A 24,817-nucleotide genomic window follows, 5' to 3' on the forward strand; every position below is an offset into this window, starting at 1 on the left:
GATTTTAAAAACTTATTTTCAAGTATTTTCTCACTTGAAAACACTTAAAAAAATTTATCATACAAACCTTAATAAATCTATTTTCAACTCAAACCAACCTTAATCAATTAAAAACCCAAAAAATCATTCTAAAGAAAAAACATTTTTTATTCATGATCTATTTTTTTAACAAGATGAAAGATTAAAAACACCTAAATAATATTTCTCTTATCAACTAGAACCTATTGATATCAAGATTGATTTTTTTTATTGCCAGAATATAACTAGCCGACGACTCTCTCCTCTTTTATTTTTCAGTGAGTTCCTCTTTTTTCTTTTTCTTTCAAACTTAGGGATTGAAACATTAATAAAATAAAATTTAGTCCAAAACTAAAAGGACCTAAAAAGCAGTCAATGGGTAATATGTTGACTTTTTTTTTTGAAGTAAATTTGAGTAAAGCCATGCTATTTTTTCTAGTTTTAGTTCTTTTGCTAGAAATTTAAATTGTATCTCATTGAATTGACCTCCATTCAAATTCTAAAATGTGATCAAAACCTTAATTTCCGAGAATAACCAAAGAGAAAAACTATTAACTCATGGAAAATCTCAAATAGCAATTTCAATGAGAAAATAAAAAAGTTAAGCAATTAAAACGGGATAATAACACTATTGAAATCCACCATGGTTAGTAAGAGAAAGCACAGTGCAAAAGCGAACAACAAAACCTCTAATTAGTTTTCGTTAATAATATAATTATAGCAGCGGTGCTTAACATTTGAGCAACAGATTCTTGTTTTCTCATAATACTCACTTGTTTCTCCTTGACAATATATCTATAGGACAAATGAACTTCCTTTCCTCTCATGCTCTCTCTTTACATCCCTCTCCATACTCTCCGTTCTGATGTGTTGGATAGAGGGATGGCCATTGATCATGCTTACATAACACAGAAAAAGATTCACAGGTTAATATTTAGACCCAGCTTTGAAACAGCTGGAATCAATCTTATGACTGGTACCAACCATGGTTATTTCTTCTGGATGGCAATGGATACTGGTCATGTTTCTATTATATTCAGTATTATTTATTATTCAACATTAAACTATATAGAGTGGATGTGTTGAATAGTGGAATTGATATATATATCTTTCCCAAGTCTCAATAGGGAAAAAAAATAATAATATGGTTTTTAACTAAAACAAAACTAAATGAGTCCAAGCCCCATCCTAGCTGTGGTCACACAACCACAAATCCCTTTTTTAAAATTAAACTCCAAATAGTGTAAAATTTAAAACATCGAAAATTTATTGTATTGAAACAGAACGACAGCTACTACACAACCTATATATACTCGGAACAAGCATCAATAAGATAGATGAACATTTACAACACAGGTGTGAATCGTGGATATCATATAACGACAGGTTGCTACTTCAGGTCAAATAGAATCACCACTTGTGAATGACAAATACAAAAGGAAGCTAATTATTCACATCACAGGCTGCTAAAGATACGCTTCAAACTCGGGCATGCTGCACGTAATTGGCCCATGCTTATTGAGCATATCTAGGGAAAGTCAGAACACAGATGAATTCATTTAGTAACTTTATTACTCGAGTAACACAAGAAGCACGGTAAATAGAAACAAATCCAAGACTGTATTTCAGCTAATAAGATAACAGACTTCTCTTATATATATATATAAGATAAAATGTTGATCTCACCTTCGGACAAAAACGTACATCTAGAGTCTCCAGCATGCCACATTGAGATATGGCAGCCTCAACAGTTTCTTCATCAATATTGCAAGACTGCGACGTTTAAAACAGGAACCAAAAACAGTATTAATTGGGAGCAATTTCAGATGCGCTGTCCCTAAAAGCTAAAATGATAATTGGCCAAAAGATATGGCTAGGGCATGCTCTCCCCTGCAGGAGAGAAGGCGGGCAAAGAATCAAATTCTGAGGAAAATTGCACATCAAACCAGAAACAAGTGATCCTCACGATTGGTATTAAGGAGGCTCTCTGGTTTTCTTATACATTAGTTCCCAAAGGAGAGCGATTCTCCCAACAAAATAGTTCAGTATATACATCTATAGTGCAAGCAGCACCACAATATTTTCCTGGCTAATAACGGTGGGCACCAGATTGAGGGCTTCCCCAAACCCAGCAAACTAATTAAGGCGAAAGAAAGTCAATAGCCATGTTATTTGCGCGAGGTCAGTCCTACATTATCCAACTTAGTAGAGAAATGCTCTTTTTGTCCTTTTACCCTTGAATTATGATATGGGTAAGCCCAAACAATGACCAGATCCAAGAACTCATTAAAAGTCAGAATTGCACATACCTGAAGAAAAAGACTAGTCAACCTTGGACACTCAAGCTTCAATATTTCCAAGGAGCAACAATTGCTGAACAACATACAAAAACAAAGATATTAGATATAAAAAGCATAAAACTAATAAGAATGAACATTAAACACGTCAACAGAGAGAAGTGTACCTCAAATTGAGATAGCACAAATTAAAACAAACAACATCAACTTCCTTCAAATTGGAGGACAGAGAGAGATTTAGAGAAGAAAGAAGCAAACAACGGGCCACTGGTGGAATGGCAACTTTCCTAATATTCGGACAACCAACACAGTTGAGGTTCTGCAATAAGCGATTTGGCTGCTCAGTTGACACAGGAAGATTCTCATCTGAAAACAGCGCAGCTGAGCTAAATTTGCTTGGGAACTCATAAATCTGACCACCACTGCATCCCCAATTCAGGTCATGCATGTTTGCACAGCCATTCAAGCTCAAATGAGTGAGGTGTCTACAACAAGCAAGAAGCTCTTCAATTGCAGATTGACATAGGGTGCCATAAGATAAGTCCAACTCCTGAAGTGCTGGAAGAGCACCATCCTTATAGAGAGGCTCTAATGATGTGTCAGTAAGGTATTTACACGCTTGTAATTTTAGTACCTTAGTGAACATGTAAAAAATATTGAGTCAGCAAGGCCCACAATTTCACAAACCATTCATCAAACCATTGAACAAGAAAAAAAGAAAGCGAATCAGATGCTTAGGTCATCCAAGGATACGCATTCAGCTTAAAAAATGAAATATAACAATGCACAAATCAAGTTGATGACACAATCATAACATTCTCCAGATGCTCATCTTTTGAATATTTAGACAGCATGAAATTGAATCACAAGGCAATTCAACATGTTTCAGCAAGAAAAGTTTAGCTCGTTCAAAATGAGCTTTGGAATGTTCAAATTACATAAGCAAGTTTGTTATGGAAAAGTATAGATCTCGCTAATCCATTGAATGTGCAATTTTTTTTATCAGTGTGATCCGATTTTATTAGAAATCAATTAAAAAAGGTGAGATGAACATCCGACCTCATCCCTCATAGTTATGCAAGAGTACCACTAACCTACAGGCTCATTGGTTATAGAGGTACAAATTTTACAAAATTGAAGTGAACTACATGTAATCTGTAAAAATATGCAAGCTGAATCACAAGTACCTTCAATTGCAAACAAGAGTCGAACACTGGCTCCAGATTCATCAAAAAAGTGTATGACAAATCAAGCACAGTCAAATGTGGAAGTCGCCGCAAAGAAAATAGTCCATCAGGGCCAACAGAAGGGCAAGACATCAAAATCAATGACCCAATCAGTGGGCAGGATGCAGTGGTTGCAGACAAGCAGCCATCCTTGAGTTGGCTGAATGTAAACACCACAGATGTCAGTCATAGGAGATGAAAGGGACAGCCAAAAAAAAAACTACTAGAAAGCATCGTGACCTGCAAAATGAAGCGTCCAGAGATGTCAAGAGGGGACAATTAACAGTTGCTTCAGATAATACACCGCATCCTTTTAACTCAAGGGACACCATGAATGGTGCTTCAATGCTAAGCATGTTCAGTTTGGGACATATTCCTAAATTGAGTAACCGGAGAGCAACCTGAAAAGTGGCAGAATATTTCAGGTTACCATAAATTTTGTTTAGCATAATACACACCTTGCTCATTATTTAGCAGAACAAAATTGACACCAATGATTCCCACTCACTGGACAAAATGATGCTTTCTCAAGATGATCACAGCCATCCAAACAAACAAGCTCAAGAGAAGGGCACGCCAGATCGAGAGCAGTAATAGCATGGCAACCAACTAGGGAAAGACTGACTAAAGAAGTGCTGCGGAATCGCACAGCAGTCAAACTCTGAAAAGTAAAATCATTCACTCAGTCAAAGGGAAAAACAAATCACAAGAACTGCAGAAATAATTGCATAAGTTTCACTCAATAAGCCAAAACCAGAATGGCACAAAACCATATGTCATGAAAATGTTCGACAGGAAGTATGAGCTCAATTTACCTGGGCACAAACATCCAATGAACAGCCAACAGAGAAAAAAACATTATTTATCACAAAAACAGTATAAGGTGAACTTATTGCATTACCACATGACCAATAATTCACTAAGAAGATAATACTTTAAAATCAGAATTCAGCAGCCAAGCCCTTTCTCCCTGCCCAATCTTCAAAAGTCCACTTATCAACGTTTACTTGCTCTGAACATAATTAGAAGTCATTCCAAATTTTTGACAACCCAAATTTTTCCCACAAGTGATTTCAAATTGCACTCTTTGCATTACTCAAGTCCAATCCAAATTCTGTAAAGAGTGTCCTCAGCATCAGTGATGCATTGTTTAGAAGCATGTGACTAGTTCTAACTAATTCATAGTGGAGCTCCATCTTGAGCAAATGTCATTGGTGAAAATGATAACCCATCTAAAATAAGTCACAATCCAAACTAGTTAAGGTTGGTTATATGGACCATCTCCTCCACTCAATATGTCATGTTGAAATGATAGTTCTAAAGTATGATTCCACTTTTACAACCTGAGATATCTTATGACCTATATCATAACAGAACAGCATCAATCCAGAAAATCTGTTCTGCAAACAACACTTTATTGAAGGCATAAGAATTGGAATTCTAATACAGTAACACCACCATTATCATTCTTACTTTATAAGAATAACTGCTCCAAAAGAGAGCAAAACATGTGAAAGATTATAACAGTAATACAGCATTAAAATACCATGTTCCCTCTTTATGCACATGCCAAAGCATGGCAGATTTCACAAATGCATAAACAAAAAGGGCAAAAAGGTTGCAATTCACAAACCTCGCAATTATCAAGAACCAATGATTTCAGCTTCGGGCATCCACCACCATCACTAAAAACATCACAAATAGAATTAGTCAAAGATTCACAATCTGTGAGGTCCATTTCTTGCAAACTTTGGCACTGTAATGCTAATGTTGCTAGGTTCTCCTGCTTCTGCAATGCTAATTTCTGCAAGTCAAGAAACAAATTACAAGAGTTGCTACACTGAAAAATGAAGGAAAGCAAAGTGAATATACAGGAGCCTTCTGGTTAAACATACTTGAAGTGAATTGGAAGTGATATTGATACGATGAAGGGCTGGGCAATTAGACACCATTATAGATGATAGCATGATACTTCGTAAGTTCAGATCAGCAAATCTGCGGGCAGACCAAAAAGAACATAATATTACTTCAACAAAAAAGAGCAAGAACAAATCTCTTACCATCCAATGGGTAAGAATGCTTCTCAAGATTTAAATGGTGAGATGGAGGAATGGAAGAGCATGCTTACTTTCGACAATGTACTAATCTTATGTTTTGCAAGCGAGGAAGATCCAAGGACACAGAAGTCAAAAGACTGCAATTGTCAAGCTCCAAAACCTATAAAAATTACAATGGAAATGCTCCAAAGTTATTTCTGAGGGAACACATCTAGGTAAGACCAACATGCAAAGCAAGAGAATCCGAACCTCCAGCAAGGAACTATGTGCAATTGCAGACATTGAAGCTGAAGTGATGCCCTCACAACTATGAAGCTTGAGAATTGTCAACATTGGCAGCCTAACAGACTTCAAAGAGATAAAAAAAAAAGGTAATTATCATGAAGTCAAACAGTGGCATATCCACATCTAACCAAATCAAAGAATGCACTAATTTAGAAACTAACCTCAAGTGATATGTTTGGACAATAAGAAGCATTAAGAATGTGAAGATTAGCACAAGTGTGGGATATTTCACGTAGTGTCTCATCACTCACACAAGAACAATTCGACATGTCTAAAGATGCTAATTGAGGGCATGAAATTGCTGCCGAACGAATTGCTGCATCTGTAAGCTTGTGGCAAGAGCCTATGTCAAGGAGACGCAGGAGAGGACAATTCAGCACAGCCTGTGCCATGTTGCTGCGCTTCAAAGATAAAGTTTCAAGTTGTGGACACCTGTAAAAGAAGTATCTTAGCACAAAGTAAGAGAACTAACAAAATTTTGATTTAAGAGCTTAATAATGTTTCACCTGACTGATATCCTCATCACACGGCATTTTGTTAGTTGAAGATGACACAGTCTATCATGGTTTATTGGTATCTCCTGAATACCATTACCCAGAGTAGCATCATTGACATTCAAATTCTTTAACATGCTACAATCTCCCAAGGCATGGAAAAAAGGATCCCCTAGCTGTCCTTTTCCCAAGGTTAAAGACTCAAGATTTCTGAGAAAAATATAAAGATATTAGTGGCAGCTTAGTGTGTCATTACTTGACCATAACAAGATGAACAAAATCAAAAACATCTACCTCAAAGAAGAGACTGCTTTCATAACAAGCAGGTGAATAGAAGGAGCACCATAAATATTCACTTCAGTGGCATTCGGGTATCGTCGAGACATGTCCTCAACTACAAATTCATATTAAATACATCAATTTGATTCCTCAACCATTATTTTCCAAGAGAAGGGACATAGATGCTTCTATAGTACAATATGGGTAATCGCTTTCATTTGTAGATCATAATATTTGATAGTTAGGTTGTGTTCCATTTACACATATAAGTAGGCCAACATTGCATGCTCAACAAGGCTTTCAACAAATTTATAATTCAGGAATGCTATGCGCGAATACTTTATTGTTTAAATGTATAGTCCATTCCACATATATGATGTCTGATTATTTAACTGATACATGTACTCTTATTTATCAAATGATGATTCAAAACTCACTTATAAGTGGACCAATATTGCATGCTAAACAAGGCTTTTTAAACAAATTCGTAATTTAGGAAGCTAAGCTTGTGTTCTTTATTCTTCAAACATCTAGCCCATTCCACATTTATGATGTCTGATTACTTAACTCGTACACCCATTCTTATTTATCAAATGATGACAAGTACTACAAACCCGACAAAGCCGCAATTCATATCTAGCCTCAAGGCATTTTCCAACATGAAGAGCATCATATCTATGCATTTTAAGAAACTTCTGTAACTACATCATCTGGATTTCACTACTTTTTGCTGCAAACCATTTACTTCACACAAGGCTTTTCAATCATGGTTAGGTAAGAAATTACAGACCACATTTGCAGGGTTTCCATTTTCCAATATTCATTCATCCTTAAGCTATATAGAAAAGGAAGTTAACATTAAAGCCTTCTGGTGATAAGATCAAGAGGGATGGGGGGAGGGAGTGTGGATGGTGATAAGCTCCTTTTGAGTTTTACAAAACCACATATGTTCACACCTCTACAATACCCCGTCTCATATGCAGGAGGAAGATAAAGTAAAAAATTTAGCATAAGGAAAATAGTAGAACTCACATTGTTCAACCGATATGTTTCGGTTCTCAAAATCCAAACACCTCCAGAAGTCTTCATGAGCACTAGCAGCTTGCCACTGCCTACAAACCATTGCTGCCCGACATAGATTAATGTGGTCCAAGAAAGAGAAAACCTGGGTAGAAAAAGGAAAATATAAAATTAGATCAGATGAAAGCAAGCTGTGGTGCATAGATCTATTAAAAATGCAATTTACCATATGCAACAAGTCATCTGTAAGATCCATCCTAACATCTAAGTCTTCTGAATTGGAAATGACACTATCATCACCACCATCTCTCCCACCACTAGAATCAAAGGGATTCTCATCGCTGTTGTTATTCCACATGAAGTTATGATAACAAATCTCATTATTAGATGAAATTGAAGAGCTCTGAGTTAAACCAAGGTCTCTATCTGCCGATGAAGTAGAATCGCCAACATCTGAAGACATTACCGCAGCATAATGACTGTCACTGCAGAGAGACAGTAGCCCATCATGCATGAACAACAACCACTAAAACCAAGAAGCACGCATACACTCTGATAGCACTCATGTAACATAAACATCATCCAATCCTAATCAGGTATTGCAAACAATGTTGGTGACGAAAATGCAATCAAAATATGAAGGTAACAGTAACAAGTTACAATTGTGATGTACAAATGAGACTATATGCTTGCAAGCTAAAGACCAAAGGAAGAAATGCACTTCCTTACAAGTTAACCAGCAATCCTCCTTACACTTCACAGTCAGAGAGAAAACTAAACGTAGAAATCCAAAATATCTGGAAAAATATAGCAGGGTTTAGCTCAAATTATTTTAACATAATGACAGATTGTTAAACAGCATTGTTTCAAAAACATGACCCAGAAGCACACACACCACAATTGGCAGAAAAACATTGAATTATTATCCAAAAATACTGAAAGTTCAAAACTTTCATTTAAAAAAACTACCATTTTAGAACGAAACATGCCCAAAAAAACCACAAAACAATCAGAAACAGCAAGCCGTAGAGACTAAAATTCAACCCCAATTAAACACAAAACAAGTTGAAAACTCACTTAGCACAGGAGTAAACTTTAGCCCTTTTATTATGAGCATCGCGATCACACTTCTCTTTACCACTACCCTCCGCCTCTGCCACTGCAGAACTACTACCACTACTTTCTCCCCGTGCCAGCCATGAGGCGCGAAAAGCAGAGCTCCTCAAAGCAAGAGAAGGAGCCACAAATGGAGCCTCCACCTCGAAACCCGACCCCACCTCTCCCCAAGTAGCCTCACCACTGCCTCCGCCGCCACGTGTACGTTGCATCGCTCTAATCATTTCCTCAATCCACCTCAACGACTCCCGAGCATTACGGTCTCGGCGGATATCTGTCAATGCAACGGCCTCAGTATCCTCCTCTTCGTTATTTCCAAAATTACCCTCAGTGTTGCCTTCATTTTCGGAAATGCCCTCTCTCATGGGTTTATATTCTACTACTTCTTTTTTACCGAAAATGAAGCACGAGAAACACCAAATCTTCATGCAATTCAAGGTAAACGCAGTACCTTTACTCACGCAAGAAACCCTAGGTCACACGGTCTCGTGCATTTCTAGAAAAAATAAGAAAAAAAAATCCCTAAATTGAAGAAATGAAGTGAAGAATCGCAAAATACCGGAGTCAAAACTGTAAAATCGAGCTTCGATTGAAGGTAATTAGAGGATGACAGAAATGAACCGATCGGTGTTGATACATGTAAGGAGAAATGCTAGGAGAGTTTTAGATAGAGAAATTGACTTTGACGGGATCTGATCGGATCTTATAAGCTCTCCGCTTTCTTTGTTGAAGATTGTTTTCCTTTAGTGAGAGGGAGTGGGAGATCGGCTGCGTATATTTATGGCGATAAAAATCTCTTTACTTCTTGACTATCTGTGTATGGAAAGTTTCCAGAGAACGACGACGTTTTGAGAAGGTTAAGCCGTGTCCTCAAATTACAATAATGTAGCCAGTTTACTGTTATTCTTCTCGCAAATCAGAAATAGTTAATTTTAGAAAAAATCTCAATTTAATACCAACTTCTGAATTCTTTTTCATCCCAAATCTAATTATATTTTTTAAAGGAAAGGATGGGTTCAAGTCAGAAACAAAAGTGAAAATTACATGCGGGTATAAATTTCATATAAAAAAGTTCATGAAAACTCAACTTGTGTAAAAAATAAGGTATTAAATTAAAGAAAAAGTTACTGTTTATATTTATTTTGACCACTACAATAATTAAAATTTATGTAAATAAATTTTATTTAATGAGTTTTATGATAGTTATTTTAAATTTTAATATTGTCTAAAAACAAATCTAAAAAGTTTATTCAGTTTGATATATGATTTGAATTTATTTTTTTGTTTTATTGAATTGCTAAATTATAAAATATTTTAAAAGGCGTGGAGAAAGTACTGTAATTTTCCCCATTATTAATATATTATATTATTATAATTATAATTATTATATTATATTATAATATACACTAAAAAGTAAATGAAATGTTAAATTGTCCATTTTTTTAAAATTTTTTTTGTTTTTTAATAATTTTTTTTGTTTGATTTAGTTTATTAATGTTAAATTTTTTTATTTAGTTATCAGGCTTTCATGACACGGATCCCAGGTTTGACGGCTTAATGTGATTTGACAAATTAACCTGAATTTGTTTTTCTTTTTAATTAATTTTTTTCGTTTAATTTAATTTGTTAATATTAAATTTCTTTCTATTTAGTTATCAGACTTTCATGACATGGATCCCGGGCTTGATAGATTAACTTCGTTTAATGGGTTAACCCAGTTAATTCTGGGTAAACCCGTCAATTTTTTTTTCTATTTAGTTATCAAACTTTCATGACGTGAATTGTAGGGAACGACTGGTGTAAGCTTAAATTAACAATGGTTTTGATATTAAAGGCTTCTATTTCATCATAATTTTTTTTGTTTTATGTCTTTCACTGTGGATTGTACAATGCAGTCCACGGTGAAAAGGCTGATACTTTTTATTTTTTTAATTAATTTTTTTATTTAGTTTATTGATATTAAATTTTTTTCTATTTAGTTATCAGACTTTTATAATATGAATCTTAGGTTTGACGGGTTAAACCAATTAATTTAGATTTTCTTTTTCTTTTTCTTCATTTGTTTTTTTCTTCTTATAAGATTTTTTCTTTTATTTTTTATTTTTAATTAATATTTTTTTTATTTAATTTAGTTCATTAATATTAATTTTTTTCTATTTAATTATCGGCTAATGCCTTTAGTTTTTTTTTCTTTTTTTCCATTTTTATGCTTTTGACTGTGGACAACACTGTGCAGTCCACAATGAAAAAGCTGATGTCTTTTGTTTGTTTTTATTTTTTTTCTTTTTCATTAATTTTTTTCGTTTAATTTAGTTTGTTAATGTTTAATTTTTTTCTATTTAGTTATCAAACTTTCATGACACGAATCTCAGGTTTGACGAGTTAACCTGATTTGACGGGTTAGCCTAATTAATTATGGGTAATTCATCAATTTTTTTTCTATTTAATTATCAAACTTTCATAACAAGAATCCAAGGTTTGACGAGTTAACTTGCTTTGAAGGATTGATCCGGTTAATTCATATTTTTTTCTTTTTCTTTGTTAGTTTTTTTCTTTATGTTGGTTTTTTTTCTTTTTAATTAATCTATTTAATTATAATATTTTTATAACACGACCTTGCAACCAGATTCATATCCAAGGCTATTGTGTTTTGGTATTGCAGTCAGACCCACTTAAACTTGGGTCATGCAAGTTTAATGTTATTATTAATATTATAAATATTACTCTTATGTCAGATGTTGTAGCCAAATCCAAGACTCTTAGTTATAGCTTTACAGAAATACCTAATATTTTTAGATCTTAGCTTTTTTTAATATTTTTTATGCAAAAAAAATTAACCCGCAGCATCGCACGGATCATGTAACTAGTTGGTTATTAGATGTTGTAGGACTAGATTTAGGGTGTGTTTTTTACTTTAAATGAGTTGAAAATGGGTTTGTTGGGTTAAAAATCCATAACCTAATTTTTTAGCCATTATAATAATAGCTGGAATTTAGGCTGAAAAATAACGAATTAGATGACACGTTGTCTCCATATATTTTAAAAACTAAAAAGGTCATACAACCCTTTAAACGAGGAAAAAAAATGTAAACGTGCAATTCTGGACTTAAAAGTCCAAAGGAACGCCATGTTGGGCTTTTTTTTTGCTTTTTTTAGATACAAATTTATGAAAAAAAAATTTAATCCGGTTAGTTCTATGATCTGGATCACAAGTTTAATTAGTTAAGCCAAAACATCCAGTATATTATTTTGTTTTTTGTTTGATACATTTTTCATCCCTCAATTTTTTTTTAAAAAAAATACAATTCAACCTTTTATTATTAATGATCTATTTTTTTATTTAACTTAAAATTAAAAAGAAAATGCAGGCCTACCCCTTGCTATCAACGATTTATTTTTGTTATCTCAACCTCACGTATATGTTATGATTTTTTTTAAAAAATATTTCATTAAAAAAATCACATGTGCTTTCTTTTCATATATATATATATATATATATATATATTAAAAAAATCTATGAAATCAAAAAAATTATTGAATTTGATGGTATGCATGACTTGTATCAAGAGTTTAGTTGATTGATTTAAGTTTACTTGTTTTTATAAAAACAAATATTAAGATTTTTTTTTTCTAATTTTTTCCTTTAACATTGAATTAATTTGAGATTTAAGTTTTCTATTTGTTATTTTCAAGGTTATCTTATAACTTTCTCATGTCAACCCAAAATGATTTAGATTAATTTAATATATTTTTTATGTTAGATAAAAATATTGTCTAATATCCAATTGATTTTAAATTTATAAATAAAATATTTTTTATGTTTAAAAGATATATTAGTAAAACCTAATTTTCTTTTATTTTTTTTATAAAAATTACTCTATTAATCCACTGCTATGCGCAAGCTAATGGGCTATTATAATCACTAATAAGCTGTGTTACGTGATGGGTGGATCGTAATATAAGGTTTTCTTTTGGAAGAGCAACCACTTGTGCATATGAAATAACAATTTTATGTTCATTAATCCGATCAACGGACATAATTGAAATTAGAGAATCCATGGTAAAATTTGTTTTTTAACTTTTTACCTAATAACCTGATATTTTAACAATTTTTTTTAAAAAGAATAAGAAAAGGAAAGCAAGGGGAGATAATTTATTTTGCTGTGTTGGTATTTATACTATTGATTTTGTGTAAAAAAAAAAAAACAGAATTCATGTTTTATGTTGATAGTATGTTGGCTTTTTAGGGGTATTTGAGAGTCTAGAAACAATTATTTTTGAAAGTATATTTGGTTTGAAAATGTATTAAAATAATATTTTTTTAAAAAATTACTTTTAATATTAACATATTAAAGTATAAAAAATTAATTTTAAACAAATTAATTTTTAATTTTTTTAAAAAATATCATCTAGAATGCAATTCTAAACAAATTTATTTTTTCTTTTGTTAATGGCTGTGATTTACCGTTTCAACTGATCTCAAGGGTGTGCTAACATGCTAGAACTATTTATTTTTATATTTTATAAGTGTTTCTTTAATTTAATTTAATTTAATTTAATTATTTTTGTTTTAGATTATTTCTTTTATATTTTGAAATTATTTTAATCTAATGATGTTAAAAAAATTATTTTTTAAAAAATAAAAAATATTATTTTAATATATTTTTTATTTAAAAAAACTTCAGAAAACAACAATTATTACATTTACCGACACTTTCTATTGCAGTTGATATTGCTTGCTTCTTGCAGAGGCAGCATCATGCGTGCACCGACCTGTATCTTGCTTGGCTAAAAGTACTCTAAAGTTGACTCGTACAAAAATTGAACTAGAAATTGTAACTCACTTGTCTTTCCTTTCCTCCCTCCTCCCTGCTGTCACCAGGAATAAAGTTTTCACCTAAACCGGCAAAAAAAAAGAAGAAAAAAACAGAAGAGAGGAGGAAACCTCGTATTACTTCCCTTTTCATCCATCAACTCTTAATTAGTTCCCTAAACTAAGTCTCAATCTGGGCCTTAAATTATCAGACGTTACTCAATTGAGCCGTTTCATCCGTGTTGTTAGCATTTGTTTCTGTTATGGTACGTCATAAAATGATGTGAAACGGCAACGGTTTTAGACGGAAGGAATTTGTTGAATAAATTCCTGATGTGTTAGGGATGAAATTGATAAAAACAAATTGTTTTAGAGTGAAGATGAGAATGAGGTAGCATATTAGGGATGAAAATGAAATCTCTCCTTAAAAAATATCCGCATTCTTCAAGGCTGGCGACATGCTTGCCTAATGGCTGCCAGGTGGGCTGCATGCCTGCATCGTTCCTAGCACTCCCTCACAAACCTAATGCAAAAAAATAACGGCTCTGTCTTTTTCTTTATCTTTTCCTCTTTTTTAAAAAAGAAAAACAAATAAAGAATCTAAAGAAAAGAAATTGCGGCCCTTTGAACAACATTATGCATCTGCCACAGCATTAGAAGTTGATAAAAATCTGGAATTTAAAGTTTGTTTGGCGATGCGCAGTTGCTGTTTTTTTTTTCAAACTCAGTAATGTAATGTTTGGTTATAAATAGTAGTTATATTTTCACGCATGAGACTAATAAAAATTGAGATGTAACTATAGGTTCAGCTAAAGTAATTTTTTTATGCTTTTTCTTGTTATGCTGTGTCTTTGTACAGTGGAGAGCAAACTCTCCATTGTCTACTTAATTAAGTGAACAGTGGAGAGCAAAACTCCACTGTTCACGTAAATAGTGGAGTCACTCTTCACTGTTCCGGTCAGTCCGGATCCGGTACAAAGCTAAATGTATTAAACCGGGTCTGATCTAGTAAAAAAAATTAATTTTTATTTTTTTAATTGTGTTTTATTCAAAAAATTAAAAGGCAATCCCAATTTTATTCTTGCCGAGTCCGACCTGGTTAAAAAAAATTTAATTTTAATTTTAATTTTTAATTGTGTTTTATTAAAAAAATTAGAAGTAGATCGCTTAATGACGTAATATTTGCAGAATTTGATCCCAACATCAATTTTGTTCTTGATGATATCTTACCTGATGTTGTTGCGCGCTTAAGAAACCATGAAAAATATAGTCCTTGTTGGATAGATTTCGTACGTTATGAAATTGCACATAGTTTAATGGAACAATAAAAAATATTTGATATCAATATTATTTATTTCATGATATAATAACAGTAGTTAAATTTACAATATTTAAATTAAAAACCATCAATATTAATAAATATTTTTTAAAATATTTTATAACCTCAATTTGAAAAGCATTCTTTTAACCAACACATATTAAACTACTTTTTGTTCAACCTCAATTTCAACCACAGTTTTAACCAAATATATATTTTTCCAAACCAACCTCAACTAAAAGTACTTTTATAAAATAATTTTTTTTAAACCACAACCACTACTACAATACCAAACACACCTAAAGTGTTTGTTAATGTGGTTGTTTCTGTGTTTTGTGTAAATCGCAATGAATGAGTGTTTGGTTACTGGTTTCGAGAATATTTAAAATTGATGGGCCTCACCACTTACTTGAAGTTGGACCCGGTTACGGAAAAACAAGTTTTCTCTGCTCTTTGCATGGTGGACTACAACGGCATATTTTCTAGTATTGTTAAAGTATTCAAAATGGCCATTATAACCTCTTCTCTTTCTTTTCATTCATTTCTCCTTAATTGCAACAACAATTACGAAGGACCAATAAACTATTCTTTAGAGTTGAGTTATATTTTAAATGGAATACACCAAGTTTCAATTGCAACATCTCATAGAAAATAGCAATATTTATAGCCACATGTTTGTGATTGTAGTTGGTTTAAGAGCAGTATACCATTATAGAATGAGTTATGACTTTTAACTGAAGACAAGAAATAATTCAATCAATTAAAATGAAAATCACTAAAAACATGGGAATGAATTGGAAGTTTTCACATTTGTTCCGGCTTATCCATATACATATATTTAAATTGTTTGTTTTATTTCATCATCACTGCCGAATATTTTTTTGTGAAGAAAATTAAATAGACTTTAATGTATCTTTTTGGTTTAGGGTTATCAATAAATGTTGTAAAAGTTATGGACTTTTTACTTTTATTTTCCTATTCCATCCTCTGTAAACATTCAATTTTTTTTAAATATAATTAATTATTTCTTTTATTTTTATTACACTATCAAACATATAGCAATGAATGAGCCTGACACACATGATAAAGCTTCTTGGACCTAAGCAATGTTGCACATGTTTTAATATTTGCATTAAAGCTATTAAGAGAAGCATGAGACCAAACACCTATTTTGATCAAAGCTGGTTGGAAATTTATCATATAGTCATTCAAAGAACAAACATGTCTTTCTTTAACAAGAGCATAACTTAAAAACAAATGGGATGAGATTAAAAAAGATTGGAGGATATGAAAAAGTTAATATTTGAAACTAGAGTTGGTTGGAGTAGTGAACTTGGGACTATCTCTGCAAATGATGAATGGTGAAAAACAAAAATCCAAGTTAGTTATCATTGTTGATAGGCTCACAATTTAATTAATCTTTTAGCATTGTTAACCATATTTAGCTTTCATTACATAGGAAATGAGAGGAGCAAAAAAGTTTAAGCATGTCGGAATAGAGCCTTCGTTGTGTGCCAAGTATGACATCATGTTTGGTAACATAGTGACCACGAGATAATAAGCTTGGGCTTCCTTGCAAGGAGTGTTATCTGATAAAGATAATGGGACAGTTGAGATAAGAAATACAACTAATGATGAAATTAATATAGAAGAAGAAAGTGGAAATTCTGAAAAGAATGCAATACTGATTTTATACATGATGTTAGCAATATGGTTGGTGGAAGCAATGTCGTGAACAGTAATAACAACCATAATAGTGCTAGGAGAAAAGGTGCACAACATACTACACCTCAACGTTAGAAAAAAAAGAGGGGGACTAAAATGGGAGCATAATTATTCGCATGTCTGGATCGACTTGTTGAAAGCCTCTCGATGGCCAGAGAGTGCACATCAACTTCTAGAGATAAAAAATGATGTAGCATTAAAGAGGTTATGGAAGAACTGCATTCTATAGATAAAGCTAACTTTGGTAGTGCATTGCATACCTTTGCCACTAAATTTTTTTAAGTGAGAAGCAAGAGGGAGATATGGGCTGCAATAGGATCTATTGATAGGAAATTATCATGATTGAAAATAATGTTTGATCAACGAAGAAAACCACAGATGGAAAAGGTCAAGTGTTAACTTATTAACCTATTCATGTCATTTAATCTATGTTAAATACTATAATCCAACAAATTTTCACTTGTCTGTACTGTCATTCCATCGTCTTTTTCAGACTTTTTATGCTGTAATTATTGTTTGACTTATGTCATGTTGCCTATATATTTTTGTTATCAGTATTTGAATTGCAGAACTATGTACATTTTCACCTTATATAACATTGAATTTTGTTAGGTTGGAAGTTCAATTGGCAATGAACTTTGAATGTTTGGTCACTTGATTTTCAATGTTAGCTTTCATATATGAAAATCGAAAGTTCAGTTGGTAATGCATTTTGAATGTTTGGTCCATTCTTACAATTGGTATAGAAATAACAATATGAAGTATAGTTAGGATGTTACTTTCATATTGTCTCCTTGTGAAGAGCAAACCAAAAGTTTAGTTTGTAAGAAACTTGTTGTTAGTTTCTCATTGCTTTTATTTTGAATAAGTAAGTTTATTTTTATTTCATATAACCAAATGTTTTATTTAAGAAGATTTATATTTCTTATATATGTTTCTATCTGCTTCTTAAAATTGGAGCATTATGCTATTTTAGTAATCTTTGACAAATTTAAAATAGAAATAACTTTGGCCTACACGTATGCTTAGAGCATATCAATTTCAATGCCTACACGTATGCTTAGAGCATATCAATTTCAATGCCTACACGTATGCTTAGAGCATATCAATTTCAATATGATGAAGTTTATTATAAATAATATGCATCCTTAGCTTTATATGTTGTGAAAATGTGATGCTTTCATTAAGTAGTTATTCCCTCATGTATGATGGTTTGGTTTTTATGCAATGATTGATTCGTTGAACTATTAGTGAGAGGTTAAACAACCTAACATCTTTTTTTCCCCATAACTGTTAGCGTAATGTTTTTAATTTGTAATAAAAAATAAGCTTTCGCTAGACTTAACATCTCAAGTTAATAACAAATTTGTTTTAAAAAAAATCATATAGGCACGTAAAAGTTGATTGAATTCGAGTGGCTTTAAGATAATACAAATGCATGTTTCATACAACATTTTTACTTTATGTAACAGTCACTTTCAATTTATGTTGCCATTAAACACAATAAATTATATGTCATAATAAATATGGACTCACAATGGTTTGAAACGCTTTTCAAAGGGGATTATGATAGCATAATGAATTATATAGCTGATTATCTTAATTATGGTGATTTTATCGGTAAACGATGGAGGTTTTAGTGATAATCATAGTTCAGATTACGACAACGATGACGATTCAGATGATGAAAGTGAGTTGTTTTGGAAAAGAGAGTTTGATCATCATAAATTGGTTTTATGCACGCTAGTGCTCTCGCATTATAATATAAAGAACCTTGTATGGATTCTTAAAACATTGGAATGCAATGGTTGAATGAAATATTACATGGAAATTGAACACAATATGTAAACATGTTAGGATGGATGCAACAATATTTCAAAATCTTTGCTTTCAACTTGAAAACCAGTATGGGTTAAAAGCATCTAGAAGAATGTGTGTTTTTGAGAAAGTCGGAAAGTTTCTTTATACGTTAGCATTAAGTGCTTCAAACAAGGAAGTTCAGGAGAGATTCCAACATTCAAGAGAAACTGTTAGCAAGTATTTTATTGATTTTCTTAAATCAGTTTGTTCGCTTGCTGTAGATTTTATAAAACCTGAAGATTCCAAGTTTTTAAACACACCATGTGAAATTACGAACAATCCTAAATATATGCCTCATTTCAAGGTAATGATATCATTCGTATTTACTGACAATACTTTGAATTAATTTTTTTTTATAAAATTTAGGATTCATCAACTGACATTGATGTTTGTTATTGGTTTCTCTCATGTAGAATTGTGTAGGAGTTATTGATGGCACACATGTGCGTGCATGTGTTTCTTCAGAAAATCAAATTTTATTTATCGGTAGAAAAGGTGTGCCGACCCAAAATGTTATGACTGCATGTAACTTTGACATGTAATTCACATTTCTTTTGGCAGGTTGGAAATGTAAACCCTCAGAAAAACATATGATCGAAGTAATAAGGTCTTAATGAGTAATGGAGATTTGGTATGAAATAAATGAATAAATAGAGAGAATGATAATAAATGTGTCATGTAAGGAAGAGAATGATCTCTATAAATAAATGTAAAGGTATTGTTGAAGTCGAAATGAGTGTTATAATTTGTAGTTTAAAACTCTTAACGTTGGCAAAGCCAGGGACGAGTTTCAATGGATAAAAGAATAGAAAATGAGAAGATATGTAAGCCGTGGTCAAAAAACTTATTTTGACAAATTAATGATAAATAGGGCAATATTGAATTTAATGAGTATAAATTAAGAGGGAATTTCATGATGATTTAAGTAAATAAATTAATGCATAAAATTCAGATTTTGGCGTAAAAAACACTAACTGTCTAGTTTTACAGTATTGATGATATATCTCAATCCGACCATTGGAATGGATTGAAATGTTATGAGGAATCTCCAGACTTATTGTTTTATCTTAGGTTAAAATTCCATGTCAATCGGAGTTTGGGAAGGCTTTACAAGAGTATTGAAAATAAGGTAAATTAAAGAAGATGACACACGAGCCATTAATAAGGGTATTTTGGTAATTTTATCAAAATAAATATTCTTTTCTCCTCCTTTAAAGACAACCCACGTCCTGTGCAAAAGGAAAACAAGAGGGAAACCATTTTTTTCCTCCCCTTTTCTTTATCTTCTCTCCATTTCTTCAAGCTAAATCAAAAGAGAGTGTTCTTGGGAGGATTATAACCAAGAAAACAAATAAATGACTAAACTTGGAGAGTTAGAGAGCTTGAGAAAAAACAAAGAGAAGAAGCTGGAAATTGGAAGAGAAGGACATGATTTTTGTAGATTTTTGCAAGAACTCATTGAAATAAGTTAAAGTAGCAAAGGTAAGGAACTTACCCTCAAGTAATTTCGTTTTTCTCTCTTGTTCTTGCATGAGGAGAAGAAAACCTCCAAGTTTAAATTCCAGGGTTCATGTATATATCTTGGGGGAATAATTATTCTTGTGAATTTTGAGGTTATTTGCATGATAATTGCTTGATTAACAGCAGATAGAAGGAATAAATTGATTTGAAACTATGAGTTTTGGGATGACAACATGGTAGGAACTTCGGTAGCCATATCTTGGCTTTCCACCATTGGATTAGGTTTATGTTTTGATATGTTATTATGGTCAATGTCACTTACATTCTGACCGAAGGGATTGCCAATTTTAGACTTCGTTGGAGAGTTAGAGGAACATTTTTGGAAAATCACCCTTCAAGACAGTCTCGTTCGTCGGTCGTTATCTCATCTTTCCACCGTTGGATTGGTCTGGATCTTGGATAAGTTGTTCATCCAGATGTTCTATAAATACTGAACGGAATAATTATTCTTGTGAATTTTGAGGTTATTTGCATGATAATTGCTTGATTAACAGCAGATAGAAGGAATAAATTGATTTGAAACTATGAGTTTTGGGATGACAACATGGTAGGAACTTCGGTAGCCATATCTTGGCTTTCCACCATTGGATTAGGTTTATGTTTTGATATGTTATTATGGTCAATGTCACTTACATTCTGACCGAAGGGATTGCTAATTTTAGACTTCGTTGGAGAGTTAGAGGAACATTTTTGGAAAATCACCCTTCAAGACAGTCTTGTTCGTCGGTCGTTATCTCATCTTTCCACCGTTGGATTGGTCTGGATCTTGGATAAGTTGTTCATCCAGATGTTCTATAAATACTGAACGGAATAATTATTCTTGTGAATTTTGAGGTTATTTGCATGATAATTGCTTGATTAACAGCAGATAGAAGGAATAAATTGATTTGAAACTATGAGTTTTGGGATGACAACATGGTAGGAACTTCGGTAGCCATATCTTGGCTTTCCACCATTGGATTAGGTTTATGTTTTGATATGTTATTATGGTCAATGTCACTTACATTCTGACCGAAGGGATTGCCAATTTTAGACTTTGTTGGAGAGTTAGAGGAACATTTTTGGAAAATCACCCTTCAAGACAGTCTCGTTCGTCGGTCGTTATCTCATTTTTCCACCGTTGGATTGGTCTGGATCTTGGATAAGTTGTTCATCCAGATGTTCTATAAATACTGAACGGAATAATTATTCTTGTGAATTTTGAGGTTATTTGCATGATAATTGCTTGATTAACAGCAGATAGAAAGAATAAATTGATTTGAAACTATGAGTTTTGGGATGACAACATGGTAGGAACTTCGGTAGCCATATCTTGGCTTTCCACCATTGGATTAGGTTTATGTTTTGATATGTTATTATGGTCAATGTCACTTACATTCTGACCGAAGGGATTGCCAATTTTAGACTTCGTTGGAGAGTTAGAGGAACATTTTTGGAAAATCACCCTTCAAGACAGTCTTGTTCGTCGGTCGTTATCTCATCTTTCCACCGTTGGATTGGTCTGGATCTTGGATAAGTTGTTCATCCAGATGTTCTATAAATACTGAACGGAATAATTATTCTTGTGAATTTTGAGGTTATTTGCATGATAATTGCTTGATTAACAGCAGATAGAAGGAATAAATTGATTTGAAACTATGAGTTTTGGGATGACAACATGGTAGGAACTTCGGTAGCCATATCTTGGCTTTCCACCATTGGATTAGGTTTATGTTTTGATATGTTATTATGGTCAATGTCACTTACATTCTGACCGAAGGGATTGCCAATTTTAGACTTCGTTGGAGAGTTAGAGGAACATTTTTGGAAAATCACCCTTCAAGACAGTCTCGTTCGTCGGTCGTTATCTCATCTTTCCACCGTTGGATTGGTCTGGATCTTGGATAAGTTGTTCATCCAGATGTTCTATAAATACTGAACGGAATAATTATTCTTGTGAATTTTGAGGTTATTTGCATGATAATTGCTTGATTAACAGCAGATAGAAGGAATAAATTGATTTGAAACTATGAGTTTTGGGATGACAACATGGTAGGAACTTCGGTAGCCATATCTTGGCTTTCCACCATTGGATTAGGTTTATGTTTTGATATGTTATTATGGTCAATGTCACTTACATTCTGACCGAAGGGATTGCCAATTTTAGACTTCGTTGGAGAGTTAGAGGAACATTTTTGGAAAATCACCCTTCAAGACAGTCTCGTTCGTCGGTCGTTATCTCATCTTTCCACCGTTGGATTGGTCTGGATCTTGGATAAGTTGTTCATCCAGATGTTCTATAAATACTGAACGGAATAATTATTCTTGTGAATTTTGAGGTTATTTGCATGATAATTGCTTGATTAACAGCAGATAGAAGGAATAAATTGATTTGAAACTATGAGTTTTGGGATGACAACATGGTAGGAACTTCGGTAGCCATATCTTGGCTTTCCACCATTGGATTAGGTTTATGTTTTGATATGTTATTATGGTCAATGTCACTTACATTCTGACCGAAGGGATTGCCAATTTTAGACTTCGTTGGAGAGTTAGAGGAACATTTTTGGAAAATCACCCTTCAAGACAGTCTCGTTCGTCGGTCGTTATCTCATCTTTCCACCGTTGGATTGGTCTGGATCTTGGATAAGTTGTTCATCCAGATGTTCTATAAATACTGAACGGAATAATTATTCTTGTGAATTTTGAGGTTATTTGCATGATAATTGCTTGATTAACAGCAGATAGAAGGAATAAATTGATTTGAAACTATGAGTTTTGGGATGACAACATGGTAGGAACTTCGGTAGCCATATCTTGGCTTTCCACCATTGGATTAGGTTTATGTTTTGATATGTTATTATGGTCAATGTCACTTACATTCTGACCGAAGGGATTGCCAATTTTAGACTTCGTTGGAGAGTTAGAGGAACATTTTTGGAAAATCACCCTTCAAGACAGTCTCGTTCGTCGGTCGTTATCTCATCTTTCCACCGTTGGATTGGTCTGGATCTTGGATAAGTTGTTCATCCAGATGTTCTATAAATACTGAACGAAATAATTATTCTTGTGAATTTTGAGGTTATTTGCATGATAATTGCTTGATTAACAGCAGATAGAAGGAATAAATTGATTTGAAACTATGAGTTTTGGGATGACAACATGGTAGGAACTTCGGTAGCCATATCTTGGCTTTCCACCATTGGATTAGGTTTATGTTTTGATATGTTATTATGGTCAATGTCACTTACATTCTGACCGAAGGGATTGCCAATTTTAGACTTCGTTGGAGAGTTAGAGGAACATTTTTGGAAAATCACCCTTCAAGACAGTCTCGTTCGTCGGTCGTTATCTCATCTTTCCACCGTTGGATTGGTCTGGATCTTGGATAAGTTGTTCATCCAAATGTTCTATAAATACTGAACGGTTAAGATCAAAAACAAACACTCTGACTAGAAATTGTACTTCCCGAACAGTAGGTCTTTAATATTCAGGTTAGTTTGGTATTGTTTCGATATAGAGTGATTTAACCATTGGATGTATGTTAATTTTGGATATGTTATGCTAATAATGATGATGTATAATTTCACCATTTGGATTTATTGAATGTTGAGTTTACATATTAATGTTTTAAGTTTGGTTTGAGAAATATTGAATGAGAATATTGTGTTTAGCATAAAAAGTATGTTTTGGGCCTAAAGACAATTGTAATGGGTTGAATGATGATGGAAGTGTTTGAGAATTGTTTGTGTTGTGTTTGAGTCATGTTTGATGTGTTGATAAGTGATTAGTATAGTTAAATTCCATAAAAATAGTGATTGATTAATACTTTGGTTGTGTTGGTATGAGAAACATGATATTGAAAAGTAGTTTGGGATAAATTGAAACTAACTTTGGAAAATTAATCACTATTGTGACTAACGATGTTAATTTTTTTGATAAATTATATGTTTTGATGAAGAAATGAATAGGAAATCATGGTAAGGGATATTGTAAATTGAATTATGATATAAGAAATCATTTTGAGTGTGCTTTGGAAAAAATTTGCTGAAATTTAAGATAAATTACATTGTTTGGTGATAGATTAAATGTCTTGGACATTAGAAAATCAGTGACGAGAATTCATGTCTCCGGACACAAAAAAAAATTGGTAATGAAAAGTCATGTTTTTTGAACATTAAAAATCATTGATGAAGAATTGAGTTAATTGGACATTTAATGTTAGTGTAAATAAATTTTAATGTAAATGGATTTAAATGACAAGCAAGAAAATAAAATACATTCATGGAAATTGTTTACGAAAGTATTTGATTTTATGAATTTATGAATACTATGAATAAATCGAGAAGATTTGGATATGGATTCAGGATGCTATATTGGAATGTAGGAGAAACATCGAAGGGGGACCCAACTTTTCAGTGTTAACATGTAATTAGTCGTATTAGAGGGTACCTTTCCATATATAAAAGATATACACTATAGGAGTTTTGAAAGATATACATTGATGTATTCTTTTAGAATAGAAACTCTATAACCTCTCTATATATATATCTGCTTATATAAGGTATTCCTTCAAGAGAGAAGAATAAAAAGCACAATTAAATAAAACCGTAAACCTTAAACTTTATCATGGTATGAGAGCTTTCATGACTAAACGGTCACGAGTTCAAATCTTACTATCTCTATTTATTTGATAAAATTTAAGCACAAAGTAATATGAGCATGTGCAAGTTTTAAAAAGAGCTTTCACTTGAGGGGGCGTGTTGAAGAATAATATAAATTATATCTTGGGACCTCACCTAACAGTTT

At 32.7% G+C, this 24,817-nt stretch overlaps 1 protein-coding gene across 1 annotated transcript; it reads right to left on the minus strand.

The window, feature by feature from the left end:
* Positions 1 to 1,207: 1,207 nt before the first annotated feature.
* On the minus strand, positions 1,208 to 9,584 carry LOC133674495 (F-box/LRR-repeat protein 15-like). Its single transcript, XM_062095625.1, has 17 exons — positions 8,754 to 9,584; positions 7,903 to 8,161; positions 7,689 to 7,821; positions 6,672 to 6,771; positions 6,390 to 6,587; positions 6,045 to 6,315; positions 5,848 to 5,946; positions 5,670 to 5,758; positions 5,437 to 5,536; positions 5,175 to 5,345; positions 4,050 to 4,202; positions 3,782 to 3,942; positions 3,503 to 3,701; positions 2,483 to 2,949; positions 2,328 to 2,391; positions 1,705 to 1,791; positions 1,208 to 1,546 (listed from the first exon to the last, which is right to left on the minus strand). The coding sequence occupies exons 1-17, from the start codon at positions 9,218 to 9,220 to the stop codon at positions 1,475 to 1,477; spliced, it is 3,090 nt and encodes a 1,029-aa protein (XP_061951609.1). The 5' UTR covers positions 9,221 to 9,584; the 3' UTR covers positions 1,208 to 1,474.
* Positions 9,585 to 24,817: the final 15,233 nt, after the last annotated feature.

This window comes from Populus nigra, chromosome 15, assembly GCF_951802175.1.
Source record: "Populus nigra chromosome 15, ddPopNigr1.1, whole genome shotgun sequence".
NCBI lineage: Eukaryota > Viridiplantae > Streptophyta > Magnoliopsida > Malpighiales > Salicaceae > Populus > Populus nigra.

What these genes read in the sequence shown, in the direction of transcription:
- LOC133674495 (XM_062095625.1), bottom strand. Translation starts at nt 9,220, where the DNA reads ATGAAGATTTGGTGTTTCTCGTGCTTCATTTTCGGTAAAAAAGAAGTA. An exon ending in CAGATGACTTGTTGCATATG is followed by an intron (nt 7,822 to 7,902) that starts GTAAATTGCATT and finishes TTTTCTACCCAG; the next exon opens with GTTTTCTCTTTCTTGGACCA. An exon ending in ACTCTTGTTTGCAATTGAAG is followed by an intron (nt 2,950 to 3,502) that starts GTACTTGTGATT and finishes ATGTTCACTAAG; the next exon opens with GTACTAAAATTACAAGCGTG.